The following is an 18,564-nucleotide window of genomic DNA, read 5'->3' as shown; positions in this document are numbered from 1 at the left end:
GCTTTGCAATCTGTAACATTTCAGCATAAATCTGAAGATTTTCCGATACTCTTTAACTAAACACTAAAGTTTTGAAAATATAACAGAGATTATTTGATTGTTTAAAAGACAATGAGTAAAGGAATTCCAGCAAAGGAGATAAAAAGATATTAACAGGTAAAAATACTCTAAAATTGATCACGTATAAATACTATGCTGTTTAAGCCACATGACATTTTTTGTGCATAAGTAGGCAGATTTATGGTTTTATTACATGCTGGTTTGCAAGTAAAGAATAGGAAGATTCACTTCATTCAAGCAATCCTCAGAAAACTTAATACAATTTTTATGAACATAATACTGAGACTACCTGCTTGCCTCATGAGCTAATGACAATTTGGCATCCTTGGAAGTTCATGCATGAGTGCATTCATCGGAAGATTCAGGTCTTACGTGTTTCCTTCTCTTAGATGCTGTGACTTGTGAAACAACAATATCAATGTTCATTACCATTGTGACTAGAACGAGCAAACACTTAAATCCTGAGAGCAGTTCACACAAATCCATGCAAATTAAAGCTAAACACCATTATACAAGTGATGCTCAAGTCACGTTTTTCTTTAAAATGTCAGAGCCCAACATCTATTTTTAGGAGATTAGAGAGAATAATGAAGAAATGTATTTGCATCCCACTCCAATCTGGCTTGGTCTTCACGTCTCTATGTAGATGTTTCCAACACTTTAGTAAGTACTGGGTTTGAATTGGCAGATACTCTACTGAAACTATTTTAAGTTCCACAAAACTGTTTCATTTTTTCAGCCTCAGTTTGAGCATGAGATATCAGACAGCTCAACGACTAGCCAGAGTGAATAGTATTTTTTTCTCTCAACCAGTTAATGAATAATGAATTTCTAATTCATATGTATTTTGACACTATATATATTTCAAAAGTAAGCTAATCAAATACCAGAAAAGTAGTGTTGAATATATGTTTGGGCACATCCTCCTACTACATCTGACAGGCTTCAGAGCCAACTGAATGTTCTACAGCAAAGGAAAAAGGGACTGAATACATGATTTGACAAAACTGGTCTATCTATCAAGTGGTGTCTTTTGCTAGCGCTGCCTGATGTCTCTTTTGCAATTCTGTTTTGTTTTCTTCTGTTTTCTTCTCTAACTTCCCTGCAATGGGCCTTTCCATACCTGTTGGAATTGTCTGAAGGTCTGTATTCTCCCTTTCTTAGCTAGCGGACTTTTGATACATTTGATGCTATCCAACAGAACAATGCTCAAATACTCCCACATACTTAGGCCAGAGTCCATATATGAAACTGGTTAGTATCTGTTTTACATTTACAGCACTCAATGAATCCGATGGGAAGGGATGATCATGTCGGGAGGTCTGCTCCAAGTACAGTCCATCAGTGTCTTTAAGCACGCTTCTACTCCGCATTTTCTGGATGCTCTGTGTGCCTCTTCCTCACTGCAGCGTTCCTGCTTTATCTGTTAGTGCTTATGGCTGTGCTGGCTTATCTTTATGGCAGGTCTGTAAATTCCTGTCGCCCATCGGTGTCCTCCCTCACCACACTCACCGGCCTCCGCTACAACCACATGCACAAGCCCCGCAGACACCCACTCCCTTGCTCCGGTGCCGGGGGGAGCGGTGAGAGCTGTGGGGCCGGCGCGCTGGCAGGGGACAGGCTGACCCAGAAACGGCTTTTCTAAGGCGGAGTTCTGAACTCGAGGGAAAGAAACTCTCGTCAAGCTTGTAAAAAGCGCTTTAAAAAAAGGAAAAGCTACACCCTCCTCGTGAAAAAGCAGTGCCGGGACGGCCGAGGGACGCTGGCCCGACGCCGGCCAGGGGCGGGGGGGCCCTGCGGCGCGGCAAGCAGCCCGCTGCGGGGCGGGCAGCCGGCTGCGGGGCGGCACCGCCCGCCGCTCCGCCACCGCCACCGCCCGCCGCTCCGCCACCGCCCGCCGCTCCGCCACCGCCGGCCCGGGGCCGGCCCCGCCCGGCCGGCCCCTCCTTCGCGGCGCTCGCTGCCGGCCGTGCACGGGGCTCGGAAGATGGAGGACTACGGGCGATTCCTGGCGCTGCTGGTCTCGGCGCTGCTGGTCGGCTTCGTGTCGGTCATCTTCTCCCTCGTCTGGGTCTTCCACTACCGCGAGGGGCTGAGCTGGGACGGCAGCGCGCGGGAGTTCAACTGGCACCCCGTCCTCGTCATCACGGGCTTCGTCTTCATCCAGGGCATCGGTGCGTCGGGGCCCGGGCCTGGGGGGGCCGGGGCGGAGCGGCGGGGGAGCCGGGGCTGCCTGGGGCCGGGGCCGGGGCGCGGGGCGGCGGGGAGCGGGGCGGCGGGGCCGGGGCGGGGCCGGCAGCGGCTGAGAGCGGGAGCGCAGCAGCCCGCGGCCGGAGCGGTTGAGGGAAACCAGCGCTCCCCGAGCAGGCACAAAGAGACCCTTGTCATAAGCCGAAACTGCTCTATGTGTTTTTTCTGCAAGCACTTGTTTACCCTGGCCTGGGATTGCCGTGCGCGCCGAGCAACGCTTGCGAGGTGTGTTTTCCCAGTCAGCCTGGATTCATGCAAGTTGAGAATCGAAATGCCAGAAGTGCTGCCCTAGGAAAGTTTCTCTCCTTTGGCTCCCTCTCTTTTGGCTCTCTCCCACGTCCCAATAGGAGAAAGGAAAGTTCAGTACCACTGAAGCTAGATCCAGGAACCGGGTTTGTGCCAGACAAAATGTTGCACCATAAGCATGGTTAAAATACAATTCATCAGCCCAGACTTAACGTAAAATATTCTGTAAAATATATCTTTTAAATTCATTCTTAATTCTGTTGCCTAAGTAACATACAATGATTATGATGCAGTGGTGGTTTTTCGGCTTTTATAGGTGTTTGAACTTTTGATTGCATAGGGTTCAGCCTTGGACTGACTTTTAGATGTTTCCCATTACACTTGCAACACAAACAGTATCTGTTTTCCATCCCACAGGATTAGTACGTTAGGTCTTAAGTGTAAGGGGTTGTTCCTTCAGGCCGAGAGGAAAACTGGAGTTTCAACTGTGGTTTTCTGTTACTGTAATTGGCTAATTCCAAGAAAACGACTACATTAGACACACTATAGTTGATAAATGGTATCGATTTAGGAAAGAATGCTCTCAGTAAAGTTTAAAAAGCAGATAAGGATATAGCACACAGAAGGGCTTATCTAGCCTGTGAATATATTTAAACTAGAGCTAAATATTGCAAAAATAAGGGCGCTGGACTGTACCTTAAAAATCCTGACAGCTGGGAGTGTCAATTTATGCTAATGGTATTAAAACGAATGGGGAAATTTGACAGGTAAGAGCTTCCGACAGTGATATTTTATAAAGTCATTGACAAGATGTTTGCTAGTTTCAACATGAACTAAATGAAACATTAGTGACATCTCCAAGAACGGCAAATAAATGCTGCAGAGAACAGTGGAAATTCTCCCACAGTTTTACCACTGACTTTTGCGGGAAGAAGACGCAGAAGATTTTACTGTTCTTAAGTAATGAAGATCCTCTGGAGACTTACAGTATAAATGTAAGCAGGAGTATTTTTTCTTTGTAATAGAAGACAAACTGAAATTTTGTCTAGACAAACTTAGAATTCCATTTTTAATAACCTTATTTACATTTGCTTCACCACTGCATGATACGTTGCATTCATCCAGCCAGAAAACTTGTCCAGCACATCCGGACATTCATTCCAGTGGAACATGTTGTTTGCATCACATGTGTGCTCGCTCGCTCGCTCTTCGGCAGGAGCCCAGCTGGTCAGAGGTTGGAAGATGCAGGGGAGTGGGTGGTTGAAGGGAATGTTGTGATTTGAACATATACTGCAAATTTCTTTTTTTTAGTGGGAGTGGGGCGTGTTCGCAGCTTTGTGGCTTCAAGTTACAAATTGCTGTTGAGCAATAAACAGTATTTTGAAGTTGTTTTACATATTGCTCAATAGGTCATGAAAAGTATAATTTCAGGCTATAAATAAGCAACGAGAAACACCTGTTGACTTCACTAAGATCCATACTACTTACTGTGATCAAACTACTGTATTTAATGTAAGCATAGACCTTTTGAAGAAAAAGGGGGAAGTTGTCTGCAGCTTTTTCCTAGGCATTTTCTTTTTTTTTCCTCTGAAACTCAGTTTGTCCCTGTGTCACAGAGTAAGGATGTTGCCTCAAGCCTTGTGTAGGTAAGCATATATGTAAAGTAAACAGAAGTTTACCATAGCTCAAAAAGAACAAAAGGAACACATACAAGGAATTGATAATAAAGCATTATTTGGGGAGGAAATCCTATTGTATAACAAGAAAAGCAAAGTTGGACACTGAACCAGTATTGTAGTAAATCAGATTAAATACCAACAGATAAGATACCACTGTGAATCTGAATCAAATACAGTTGACAAAAGTCTGCCATTGAATTCAAAGTAATTTGGATGAGACGGGAATAGGATACCTCTTTGCACACACACAAGAAAAAGAAGTCTTTAGTTAAAAAGTGAAAAGGAATAGCTAATAAATAATCTTGGTTAAATTTGTGTAGAGAATTTGAAATAACCAAATCAGCTGTTTCTTGAGTTCATTAAAGTCTATACAAAGGATAGAAAAGTTGTATTGTTGGTCTATAGGAGGTAAAAGGAATGACTATAATAATGTGCATATTGGGAAGTAGATGTGCCCTGATAAACCATTGTATATATCTTATCAATCAAATGAAAAAGCTGTAGGCATGTTAATACTTACTATTTGAGGATCAGTGCCTACAGGTAAATGATACCTGACAAAACACTGTCAGTGCACAGTAATTGTCCAGATGATTTTCTAGACCTAAAGTGGGAAAAACACAGGCAATAAAAGTCTGTGTGCATATTAGTACAGCAACAATTTTAATAAGATAGGAAAAAAATGAGGAAAAAGTGAGTTTTAAGAAGGGCTTGAAGGAATATTAGTGTGATAGAATGGGTTAAATAAGTAAATAAGGAATTCTGTCTTATTTTACAAGTGGAAATGTTGAACAATGACTGTAGACACAGGGCATGCTCCAAAGGAGTATTTGCATGTTAGTTCATGTTTGGCCTGCAAATGATGATGTTTGGTTCTCTCCTAAAGGACTAATTAAGAAACCCATCAAAATATAATGTGGAATAAATTATTTTTGAGGATTTCCCATTACTCACCTAATAAAAGAATGGGTTTTTTCTACAGACATGACAATCTCTGTTGCAGACTAAGGGGCAGCATGGTGGTTTTTGGGTTTGTGGAAGATTGCATAAAGAGTGAGTCAGAACAAGGACAGTAGGGTAGTCTATCTCCCATCCTTAGATCAGTCTTCTACTGCTTATGAGTAACATGTAAACTCTATACAATAAAGTTGTGGGTTGACTCTATAAATCTTGGAAGATCGTTGCACGGTTAATATTCCTCATCATATATCATTTGCAGATGTCATATAACTTGTATTTTAAACAGGCTTAAAATGTGAGGATGTAGCCTAACGTCAGCAGTATATTAATAAAGGAATACAACAGGAATGTTACTTCAGAGTTCTTATAGAGAGAAGAAAAGGAAAAATTCTGGTCTGCCACATTACCATGTGGTGTTACAGAGTTAATTAAACTTCATCTGTATGGATGAATTACCTAGGTGGGTGAGACAATCTTAACAGCTCACTGTGGCTGAAATATTCCTACTTTTTTCCTCCACTTATCCCTTTCAGCTTTCTCCTTGACTCAGACTTCATCTTCCTACTGGTTTGTTTGTGCGAGCTCTGTCAGATCCATAAACTGAATTAACTAGCCAGAAACTAACACACACCCCACCACAACCACCCAAGTACAGTTTTTGCTGGAATAGAGACTTGAATTGTCTGCACAAAGGGTCTCAGAAGTGTCATAGATGGGAGAAGGGAGATGGAGGACAATGTGCAAGCGCAAGGAGGAGTGCAAATCATTTTAAAGTAAGCATAGCCTTTCATCTTGAAATCACATCTAAAGATAATGCTTGTTCTGAGTTATCTGAAAAAAGTGATTACCTCTGCCTCAAATAACAAAGCATCTATTCAAAGGAAAAGTAGCTAATTCCTGGAGTTTCTAACATCCAACAGGCTGCAGAATTCTCAAGAATTGGAAGGGCAAGTGACTGCTGAGCTGTAAGGGTCTCGTCACAGGCAACTTGTGAAGAGGCAGCTCTCCTGATGAGTTTAGAGTCCATTTGAAATCATAGATGGGCACCTGTCCATTCTGTGTTAAAGTGGTTCCCAAAGAATCTAGTGGGCATTCAGATCTTGCTGAAGGTGAGCAACAGGATCAGTCAAAAAAGAGCAGGAGAGGAAATAGGAGGAATGAAGAGGAATATTGCTTTCTGGCAGCTGTGAGGTGCTGTGCAGTGCACCCCCAGTGCACTCACAGAACCATGCATTGTGCCTTCTAAGGTGGAAGGCATCTCACGAGCATCCACAATACCACATGCAGCATGTGTCAGTCAGAAATACTAGAGAGCTAACTCTAGAATTTCCTTTGTACATTTGGCAAAGAAGAGGTGTCCCATGCCACATATAAGATATTGCAAGATCACTCTGACCTGTGTGACATGCTTTAAAATCAGAGCTCAAAATAGGAGTGAGATCTGAGTGAGGAAGCTGTCTCTAAGGATGCCGAGATTGTCAAATCTCTTAACAGCAGTAGAGATGCTATACCTAGAGAAAGTGCTTCATAGAGCAGTTGCTTTAGCATCTCACCACTAAAAATGCTGTAATTGTGTATGTGCTTTTAACCCAGGCTATTTTAATTCTGAGATGAAGTTACACATCATGTCTGAGTCAGTTTTTAGGAGTTTGTACCACTGAAAGCAGAATCTTCCTCCTCTCCCCTTTGTTCCTCAGATTGTCTTGCTTCCTCCTGCTGGTCAGAAAAGCGCTAGTTACAACAAAGGCAGGGGGAAGCACACAGAGGTGGAACAAGAGTGGTGGTGGGGAAATGGGACTGTGTCTTTTTACAGTGATAAACAGTCAGATCTGCTCAAATTGCCATGTGTAACTTCAGACATAGACCTCATAGAAAGAGGATTAAACCAGATTGTACTATCATGCATATGTCCTGGGCTTGTGGCATGTAACATGCTAATGCATGGTGTTGTTAACAAGTGTCCAAGCCATTAGTCTGTATTCCTTGCTTTTCTATCATACTGTTTATGGGAAATGGCCCAGAAAATTCATGGCCCAGACAGAGATCTGAGACCATGTGGACAATTGACTAGGGAGTTTGATAGTGATTTTGGAAGTTAAATCAACTAGATAACGACATCTTATGCACCAAAGCAAATGTTACACAAAAATTTTAGCCTGGACTTGACCCCCTGCATACAAAGACTGAAAACTGAGATCAGGACCTATGCCCATCAAGTTTACTTCAAGACATACAGGGTCCAGTACTCTGCTGCACTTGGAATAAATTATTGACAATAACTATGGGCCATACTGTAAGATGGAACAAGGAGGATTTACTGGAAATATCCTCATAGGATGTTGAGGCTTGTTTGCGGCCTTTTGGCATATCTGCTTTACAAAATTAGAAATCATAATCATTAGTACTAAATTAATAATAGTCTGATGCAGACAATTATTTGAATATTAACAAGATATAAGACTATCATATAATTTTTGGGGAACTGTTGGAGATGATCACAAGCTTGGTGTGCCAAATCATACCTATGTCGTGTAGATTGATTACTGTCAAACTGCCTTAAAAACAAGGCTTCTATCTTCCTCATTTTGTAAGATTTACTACTGTTACTTTTTAAAAGTAGTGAGCTGAGAGCTACCTAAGTGCTGTATATATTTAAATATTCTAAGGGACGCTTTCATTCCTGTATTATATTTTCACACAGTATGTAAAAGCATAAATTGATGTAACATTTGATCGTAGTCTGGAAATTTCACTTGTGAACAGTGTTTTCTTTGTGAATTACTTAGTGCAGTACTGTTTCATGGCATGAATCCAAGTAAACAAAAATATGTAAACAGAACCTTGAAATTAATTTGTAATTTATTATTATTCATCACAACATACAGAATGAATATCCTATTTATTTTCCATAACCTGTGCTTTTTGCATAAAAAGCTAAGGCTATGGAGAAGTAATGAGTAAGGTACATGAGAATCACTTCAGTAAATTCTTAACCTTTGCATTTATCGGGTAATACTTTTTTTTCTGGCACACATCTATTTCTTAATGTTTGGAACAGGAACTTTTTATAAAACCTGTATATATTCTTATTCTTTTGTTTTAGTATAGATAATTACATATAAAGATTTGAATGTAATTTCATAAGCAGAAACCTTAAATGAGGGTGTGATGAATCAGATGAATGAAGCTCAGTCTTTCTGCTCAGGCAAAACATGGATGTGGGCATTAGCCTTTATTGGTCAAGTGTTCAGGTGTTCTCATAAATATTTTTCCCCTGTTACCTGAATATACTTATGTGCTGTCACACATCCAGAATTACTACCTAGTTTGCAATCAGATGCACCTGGGGCTTCAGTGATCTAATCTGGTTTCTGTGTGTCCCCGGTCAAAAGCACCTGGGTCATACGACAGCCAGGGGACAGTTGTGGCAGGGAAGGAGCAGTGGGGACTTTGAGGAAAGAGCTTGGCAAGAAGCAGCTCTAGGCTGCTTATGGACCAGCTGGAGTTAGATCACTAGAAATTTTTGGTTTGTTCAGACTGGACAAAACACTGTCTGCTAGAGTTATTAATGCAAATATAGGCAAAAACCCCTTACATTCATCTAAAAGTGTTGGAAGAGTTGTAGTTGACAAATCCTTTTGTCTCTTAAGAGTCAGATTATGATTCCCTTATGCTGAGTAGTATTTTCCCATTTAAAGTAGTCCTATTAATATCAATGCAATAGATAGTCATATAAATATCTGTGTAATTAGAGAATAGCATTATCCAAAGTTGACAAAGAAAATAAATATTAAAAAATAATCTTACACACTTTCCCAGTAGGTGGTCTTCTGGATATAAGAATTGGGCCCTATTCTTCCAATCTGACTAGTAGGAGAAAAATCAAAATCCTGTACAGAATCTCTGTTAGATCAATTTAAGGAATGAAGAAAAAATGACACCAAGTTGTTTAGTGTTGTTTTTTTGAAACACACGGGTTTTTTAAAATTAGGAAGAAATATCCCTAAAAGCTGTATTTAAACCTCAATTGTATATCTGGCATATGCTATGCTATGTGTAGGAGAAAAAGCCTTTTAGTAGACTTTTTTAGAGGATTAAATGCTGGATTTATGATGGACCTATGCGAATGATGCGTGATTATTAAAATTGGAGAGAAGTTATCCTGTAAGGCATAAAATCTTGTTTCTGTTCTTTCTTCAGCTATTATTGTGTACAGGTTGCCCTGGACCTGGAAGTGCAGCAAACTCCTAATGAAGTTCATACATGCTGGATTAAATACCATAGCTATGATTCTTGCAATTGTTTCTATGGTAGCCGTGTTTGAATACCACAATGCCAGGAACATTCCTAACATGTACAGTCTGCACAGCTGGATTGGGCTGACTGCTGTTATATTTTATTCTCTCCAGGTCAGAATCTATTTATAAACAGATTGTAAATTTGAAGAATGCGTTGATTAATTCAGGCACAATAGGCCCTCACTAATATACTCTTATTAGTAAAAGGTAATAGTAATTAGTAAATTACTCAATGTAAAATGGGATACCCACTTTACATTCTGTGATTTGGGAAATTAGCATGTAAATGTGCAAATACCAGATCCTTGACTTCAAAGAAAAATATATTTTAAAGGATATTTTGCTTATTTGCTGGGATAATGGCAGTTTATTTACTATTTAGTTATACAGTCGCGTGTTTCCAAGCTCTATAAACTGCTGAAGTTAAAGCAAGTGATTTGGTTTGTTGGTAGCATATTTAAATACAGTTAGAGCTTTTATTATGGAAGTCTTGAAGCAGTTGTTTCCTTTTTCTTCCAGCTATCATAATTTTAAGTAGTCACTTCTTTGCCTCAAGACTTGTTTATCAGCAGAAGAGCAGCAGGGAGCAGTGCAGATCTAAAGGCTCTGACATACGAATGAGCTACTACTGGCTAACCAGCTTTTCTGAATCAGCAAAACTTTCATAAATGTTCATGTGCATGCTTTTAACTGCTCCTATTGGCAGTGAATTAGAGTTATCATAATCTAAAATGAACTAATGTAGTATGTTTTGCATTTGTCATAGAAGAGCAGGCATGCCCTGACATTTAGCGTACACATACAGATGTGATGATTCTGCATATAAATTCTGAATTTCCTATATTGTGTTATTACGCTATGGAAATTTATTTTATTCCTTCAAATTGTGATTCTTATTTTTTTTTCCAAAACACTAAAAAGAAAAAATAAGATTTAATTATCTGGTGATCAAGCAAAAAAAAATCCCCAGCTGAGGGATTTGGGTTCTGGACTTTTGTCCTTCACTGCTCAGGCTAGGAGGTACAGGAAACAGTATTGAAATAGTGTTTTTAACACTTAGAAAAAAGAAAGCATATTGCAGCATTGTTGAATATATTCTTTATAGCTGAACCACAGCTAATGAATAGGAAGGAACAATGTTAAGATTTTCCTTGTCTTAATAACGCAGTTATTTGAGGGAAATCTCTGCTGCCACTATACTGAGTATCAGCATTTTTTCTGATGGTTAAGATAAGAATTGTGAATAAGATCTTAATTCTACTTTTAATTTTGCTATATAAACACGATCAATGGCACTTAATGCCTTGCCTGTCTCATCAGTAGAACTGTGGTGATACTTCCTCCAAACTGGGATCTAAGTCACCAGTCAGAGACTGATGTTTGTTAAGTGACTGAGCACTATTGTTAAAAAATAGTCATAAAGTAGTATCTCTGTTAATAGAGCAGACACTTGGCATTTACCAGAAATGGTATGTCAATCTCAGAATTGAAAAATTATTGAGAGGGGATGCTTGTATAATACTACGTCTACAGAAACAGTAGTGCAAATACATTGTATTTAAGCCAAATGCATGTTAACACAGTATAGCACAAGGGCATAAATTTAAGAATAGGGCAGAAATGTAAAATGGAGACTGTCTCTTGGAAAGCAATGTCTCTGGAAAGAAGTACTCAAAGATGGCATGAAGCTCAAAATGAGTTCTCACAATGCTGTGACAACAGGAAAAGTAAATTCTCTAATAAGAGATTATCTTAACTTTCATATATGGCATTGGCAAAACTAATATGAAATACTATGAATTTTTTTTTTTTAATTAAAAAAAAATCTGGAAAAGTGATTTGAGAGCTGGAAAAACTATCTTCCAGTGAAAGACTTAAAAAGCTCCAACTGTTTAGCAGATCTAAAGAAGATTAAGAGATGACTTGATTATGGTGTATTAAAAAGCTTCCCAGGGAGAAAATACCAGGCTCTTTAATCCAGTGTGGAAAGACAAAACAAGGACTAAGACTGGAAGTTAAAGGAAGATGAAATACAAATTCATGCACTATTTCTAATTTAGCAGCAGGGGTGAGTAATGATAGAACAAGCTAAAGAAGGGATGCAACCTCAATATGACCGGGCAAGCCTGTGACTGAAGCCATGTGACATGATGGGTTCTCATCCATCACAACATTAGCACTAATGGGAGGGCTCATGTCCCCCAAATAAACTTCATGCCACCCACACACATCTTCAGACTAAATGCCAACTGATTCATATATTGAGATATAGACCATTGCCCTTCTAAAGACATGTACTTTAACCAAAACTCTTAACAAGGTAAAATTATTTAGTCCACTCAAGTCAGAAGGTTAGGCTGCCTTCTGATCTTCATTTATGAGTAAATCTGTAACAGAAGAAGAGAACAGGACTTGAAGAGACTGTAAAAATGTAGCTACTCACACCTTTAATATATTACTAAATTAGTGACACTGAAAACTTGTGTTTCCAATACTTAGTTTTGTTGCAGTTTTAGCATTACCAATAAGTTTGGGCACTGATATTAGGTGGGATTATTTATAAAATATATCATGTCTGCTTCCCAGGTGCTAATCCAGAATTATTGCTTTGGTTTTGAAGGGAAACACATTCAGAAACAAAAATGTCAATTCTTTTCAAATTTGTACCTGAAGACATCTCAAAATAGAATTTTTATGATTATTTTTATTCTGCTTGAGAAGTGCAGCTTGTTTGCCATATAGCTTTAACTATGAATCTGTTTTGTGTTTAGCTTTTCTTGGGTTTCGCTGTCTTTCTGCTCCCTTTTGCTCCAGTTCCTCTCCGAGCAGCTCTCCTGCCAATACATGTTTATTCTGGTCTTACCATCTTTGCAACAGTGATTGCAACAGCTCTCATGGGGATCACAGAAAAGCTTATCTTCTCATTGTAAGTATTTTCACTTGTTTATTAAGGTTATTCATTGCAAACTGTAGTTCCATTTGCACAGAATAATAACCATCTAGTATTGGGACATTGCTTTGCTTTGTTTTAAAAAGGCCTCCTACCTAGCAGGAGACTGCTGTTTTTAGACCAGGATTGTCTTTAAAACAACTGACCGTTTTTTTCTTTTCCCTTCCAAAGGAAAAGTCCTGCATATAGTGCATCCCCACCAGAGGCAACTTTTGTCAACTGTCTTGGTCTTTTGCTTGTCGTATTTGGTGCACTTATTTTGTGGATGGCAAGCAGGCCCCACTGGAAGCGTCCCCCAGAAGAGAATGCTAAAGTTCTGCGGCCCATTGGAGAGACTCCTGAAGGCACAGAAGCAGAATCCACAATGACAGACGGTACCAATGCAGATAAATCTGATATGAGGATCAATAGTGAAGCAGCCAGAAAACAAAACCTCAAGCTTGATGAAGCAGGCCAACGATCAACTATGTAAAGAAAATACACAGAATAACAATACTATTATACTGCCAAGCCCCCTGGTTCCTTCCGATTTAGTTATATTGATATACAAATAGGTTGGGGTTTTATTTTCAATACGGCTTGCTCAAAGATACTCAGTTTTCTGCATATGAATTTAAATTCCACTAAGTCCCAAATACATTACATTGGTCCATGCTCAGTTCTCAATTAAAGAATGAGAGCATGAATGACATCACATAATGGGAAAAATCACATAATTGGAAAATGTTTTCCATATCACTTCTTAATTTAATGCTTATATCTCTTATAGTCGTGAAAAGTTAACAAGATTGAGACTAAATTTTGCTCTGAGTGATTTTGCAGGTTATGAATCAGAGTCATGAAGTATACCAGACAGCAGAATTTACTTGATCACACATAATTTTTCTGGGAATGTTCACTTTTTTAAAGCCCTGATTTCTTAAGCTGATTAACCCCCTCACCAGCTGCTAAAATCTATGGGATTTGAGGTCATTCAGCAATTTGCAGAGTTGCACCATAAAAATGCTTAGTCTAAAATTCTGAATTCAAAAAAAGAAATGAAAGTTTTTCTGAAATCATTAAATGTTATGTTTCCTTCAGAAACTTCTATGTTGTTTTTTTTTTAAATCAGAACATAGCTATTGGCTTTTTAACCAAATATATTGTATACAGACAACACTTGATTTGGGATTATGTGCAATCATTACTGAAATCTAAGGAATTTGTAAAACATCCAAATGCAGAATTTGTCTTATCTGGAAAGCTATAGATACACACTTAGAAAAATATGTATCACTTAAACCAAGTCTTCCTTTTATCCTAAAAGGCAACATTTTACTGTCTTTATTTGATTGCACAGTTCTATTGATTTATGGCACTGGACTAGAAATTAGGAGGTTGGAAACCAGAGGAGACTGCTAGCAGTCTCACAGAAGAAAGGAGCTTGAATTGAGAAATGCTTCCTCCAAGAAACAGCTGAGCTTTCCTGGTTTGATTAAAACACTACCCGTTAACTGAAAGCCAACTTTGGTATCTTCACACTGGTGTCAAAATCATTATTGTCACAGGCATGAAGACATACTTTAGCCTATAAGCAAACTATATAAACTCTGTGACTTTTAAATTTGAAATTAAAGTGTTAAATAATGCAGTTTGAGTCTCTACTGGCACTTCTATAGCTCTTTCTAGTAATGGGACTATTAATGTATTATGCTCATTCATTATTTTCACAGATATAAACAATACTTATTTTTTACTACTATAGAAGAATAATTATAGTAGATTATTTTGATTGCACATGTTCAAAATGATGAGCCTTTCTGTCATAATCTCTTATAAAACCTGCAGAGCCCACTACAAGTCCAAATTTACAACAGTTCATCTTACAATATAGACAATTTCAGACAGCATATAATTTCCTATTTTTTTAAGCTTACATAAATTGTTATCTACTTCAGCTTTTTACAAATGTTTAAACACATTAAACTTCAGTAAATATGCAATTTTTGTAATTCAGTGCTGCATTAATACAAACAATTTTGGTCATGAGTTATTTTGGATCTTCTCTGACAAGAAGCACCTCAGTTCCTGTCACTTGATTTGTAATAACATTTAATTATTTGGTGAATGCAGTATAGAAAGCTAGCATAGTAAATCACCTGAAAAAAACATTTCTGCTGTACCATTTGGTACTTAAGGACTACATCCCGGAGTTCTGTTTTCACTTACATATGTTTGTGGATGACTAGGACCCACCTAACATTCGTTTATTTCATTTAAGAAAATACCTGCTTTTAAATGCCTTGGTGTAGAATTCAGGTATGACAGAAGGAGTACTACCCTATTGCATGAGCACTCCTCCAGTCGTACTATGTGCAGTGGATCGGACAGCTTTTTCCCTGTTTTTCAAGTTCTACACAGTTACCTGTCTTCCGTAGAATTGTTCTGCGCAGCTTCAGCATAAAATTCAAATAGTAATGATAGAAAAACAAGAGCACTTGTTTTACATTACATTAGTGCTCAACTGACATGACATGATTATGTTATGCATCCTATTACAAATTTATATATTGAGCATCAAGTAGGAAGAGGGATTTGCAGTAGCTTCTGGAGAACACTAAACTGTGCTGTCTTCTGATCTCATTATGTTCTGCTCAACAAGTCTGATTTTTTTGGTGAAATCAGTAAGCATCATACAGCTGCTGGATGCACATTTAGTTTTTGTGAGAGATGCTCTATTAACACTTTTGAAGTATAACAGATGAAGTGAATAAAAGAACTCAACTGTTCTAGTAATTGACTATGCTAGCTTTCTATACTGCACTCACACAGGCAACAGCATTTTAAGTTGGTGTGTATTGGCCTGTTACTGTGTCTCATCCACCTGTGAAAATAAGCTCATTCAATCCTTGCATAGTACTAAGTCATCTAATAAAAGCATGTGTTCATGTGGAAGGTAATCATTTGTCTAAGGATTGTTCTGGAAGAAACTCTTAACTGTACAGTATATTGGGAAAAAAACCCAGAAAATCTGTGATTTCTTTTGTTACAATACTGACTTGGATGTATTGAAATCAACAGCTTTTAGGTGAATGGTTCTGTATGCTGTTAAAGTTAAGCTATAGTAACCAGTATGCCTTCTGTTTTCCATTTTATTCCATGTACTGTTCAAGGGTAATGATATCTGAAAAAGAATGGTGGTATTTCTTTACTTCTATATTCTGATATCAAACTAATTGAAAATCAAGGATTAGCAACCTTTTGAGGGTAGTCTGCCAGACTGTATTTTTATTTTTCAACTTTGAGGTTAAACGTGATAGTAGAAACTCAGCGGGAGCTGGAAGATTCCATGCTGAGAAATTATCATAATCAGTGATATCTCATGTGTATGAACTCTGGGCCTCTGGCTGCTTTGGTCTGTGGAAGGTCCCCATGAGATGCAGTAGCCATGAGCTCCTAAACCTTGCTCAACCTTGGTGTGTGCAGTTTAAAACAGACTGAACATACTATAGACTTTTGGCTTCTGTTCTAAAGTGATTAAAAAGGTCTTTAAGTATCCTTGCAACATAAAGGTTAGTTCAAGTGCTAAATAAAAATACATAGGACTTTGGAGAGTAATTTTCTCTGGAAAAAAAACATATTCCTAAAGCTGCTTCTCAAAGTGGCCTTCCATTAACTTTCCTTTCATGCAACTTTTCTTACCTGTATTTATATATAATAGTAGCAACACAGGAAATAAAAAGGTGTATTTTCAAAGACATAAAGGGAAGGTAGAACTCTAGATTTTTTTATCAGGACTTTTCTGCATGTTTGGAAATCTTCTACATTGTTGTTTTTACAGGGACATGATTGTAGAGCTTACATTCCAAGTTTGGATTCCTATAAAAACATAGGAAGTTACAAAACCTAATACTACAAGTGCTATTTTTTTAAGATGCCTGGAAAAAAAATATTTTTTAATGTATTTACATGCTGTCATGCAGTGCTGCGCACAGAAGCAGAACAGTGTTTTATCCAACATTAATGAAACTGAGAAATGATAGTGCAAATTAGATTTTAAAATTGAATGTACAGTAATTGCATATACGCTTCTTACTACACGTAACCAAGATTGCATATGATATTGTAAATATGGATTACTTGTTTACATGGATATTTTAGAATCATAGAATCATAGAATGGTTTGGGTTTGAAGGGACCTCAAAGATCGTCTAGTTCCAACCCCCCTGCTATGGCAGGGACACTTCCCACTAGATCAGGTTGCTCAAGGCTCCATCCAACCTGGCCTTGAACACTTCCAGGGATGGAGCATCCACAACCTCCTTGGGCAACGTGTTCCAGTGCCTCACCACCCTCACAGTAAAAAACTTCATCCTTATATTTAATTTAAACCTCCCCTCCCTCAGCTTCCACCCATTACCCCTCATCCTATCATTACAGTCCCTTGTAAAAAGTCCCTCCCCAGCCTTCTCGTAGGTGCCCTTCAGGTACTGGAAGGCCACTATAAGGTCTTCCCAGAGCCTTCTCTTTTCCAGGCTGAACAAGCCCAACTGTCTCAGCCTGTCCTCATAGGAGAGGTGTTCCATCCCTCTGATCATCTTGGTAGCCCTCCTCTGGACTTGTTCTAACAGTTCTATATCCTTCTTGTGTTGGGGGCTCCAGAGCTGGACACAGTATTCCAGGTGGGGTCTCACGAGGGCAGAGTAGAGGGGCAGAATCACCTCCCTCAACCTCCTGACCACACTTCTTTTGATGCAGCCCAGAATCTGGTTGGCTTTTTGGGCTGCAAACACACACTGTTGGCTCATGTTGATCTTATCCACCAACACGCCCAAGTTCTTCTCCCCAGGGCTGTTCTCAATCCACTCATTACCCAGCCTGTACCTGTGCTTGGGATTGCCCCGGCCCAGGTGCAGGACCTTACACTTGGCCTTATTAAACTCCATGAGGTTGGCCTAGGCCCACCTCTCCAGCCTGTCCAGGTCCCTCTGGATGGCATCTCCCTTCTCTCTAGCGTGTCAACCACACCACACAGCTTGGTGTCATTGGCAAACTTGCACTCCATCCCACTATCCATATCGCCAGCAAAGATATTAAACAGTACCAGTCCCAGTACCAATCCTGGAGGGACACCATTTGTCACCGGTCTCTACTTGGAGATTGAACCATTGACCGCAACCCTTTGAGTGCAGCCTTCCAACCAATTCCTTATCCACCGAGTGGTCCATCCATCAAATCCATGTCTTTCCAACTTGGAGACCAGGATGTCATGCGGGACAGTGTCAGAGACCTTGCACAAGTCCATGTAAATGACATCAGTTGCTCTTCCCTTATCTATTGATGCTGTCGCTCCATCATAAAAGGCCACCAAATTTGTCAGGCAGGATTTTCCCTTGGTGAAGCCATGTTGGTTGCCACCAATCACATCCACATTATCCATGTGCCCTAGCAGAGCCTTCAGGAGGATCTGCTCCATGATCTTGCCAGGCACGGAGGTAAGACTGACTGGCCTGTAGTTGCCCAAATCTTCCTTTTTTCCCTTTTTTAAAAATGGGGGAGATGTTTCCCCTTTTCCAGGGAAAAGAGAGACTCTCTGTTGAGAGACTAAAAGATATTGCCAAATACTTTCTATTTCAGAAGACTCTTTTGCTTCTGTTTCAGAAAATTTCTTCCTCTGTTTCTAACTGTTCACAAGAACTTAAAGAATTATTTTATTGTTTTGTTACTTGCAGTACTTATTTGTAGATGAAAGCAAATGTTTAATTACAATGTCTATTTTCCTTATTCTTTTTTGTATGTTAATAAAAATGATTTTTCAAGCTTATGCTACCACTGAGTACAGATTTATATTACAGTACTAAAATACAACTTTCTAAATTTGGCAAAAGACCTAATTATTCTTCTGATTACTTTTTTGAAAACAGGAGGTAGTTGCACAAAATTTCTTAGATACCTCTTAATTCCAAGTATTCCCGATGATCTTCCTGATGAAATTTATATACTCTGTAGTGTTAGGAGGATGATCAGTATATAATGGAAAGTGAAGGAAAGAAACAGCATTGCACCTTCTGATCACAATAGAATTTCCCTATAGGAGTTGTTAGAGGGGAAAAAAAACCCAAATGATCCTCAGTCATGAGAT

At 39.0% G+C, this 18,564-nt stretch overlaps 1 protein-coding gene across 3 annotated transcripts; it reads left to right on the top strand.

Annotated features, from left to right (window-relative positions):
* Positions 1 to 1,974: 1,974 nt before the first annotated feature.
* On the top strand, positions 1,975 to 18,246 carry CYBRD1 (cytochrome b reductase 1). Of its 3 annotated transcripts, XM_074873239.1 has the most exons (6): positions 2,145 to 2,234; positions 3,464 to 3,551; positions 3,682 to 3,790; positions 9,396 to 9,604; positions 12,265 to 12,419; positions 12,615 to 18,246. In XM_074873239.1, the coding sequence occupies exons 3-6, from the start codon at positions 3,727 to 3,729 to the stop codon at positions 12,913 to 12,915; spliced, it is 729 nt and encodes a 242-aa protein (XP_074729340.1). In that variant the 5' UTR covers positions 2,145 to 2,234; positions 3,464 to 3,551; positions 3,682 to 3,726; the 3' UTR covers positions 12,916 to 18,246. The 3 variants fall into 3 exon arrangements, with proteins under 3 accessions (XP_074729339.1, XP_074729340.1, XP_074729341.1); XM_074873240.1 differs by lacking the exon at positions 3,464 to 3,551 and having other exon boundaries at positions 2,159 to 2,234; XM_074873238.1 differs by lacking the exons at positions 3,464 to 3,551; positions 3,682 to 3,790 and having other exon boundaries at positions 1,975 to 2,234.
* Positions 18,247 to 18,564: the final 318 nt, after the last annotated feature.

The sequence above is a fragment of the Strix uralensis genome, chromosome 6 (genome assembly GCF_047716275.1).
Source record: "Strix uralensis isolate ZFMK-TIS-50842 chromosome 6, bStrUra1, whole genome shotgun sequence".
NCBI classification, from domain to species: domain Eukaryota; kingdom Metazoa; phylum Chordata; class Aves; order Strigiformes; family Strigidae; genus Strix; species Strix uralensis.
The sequence above is the reverse complement of the archived record's forward strand: the minus strand, read 5'-3'. Positions and strand labels throughout refer to the sequence as shown.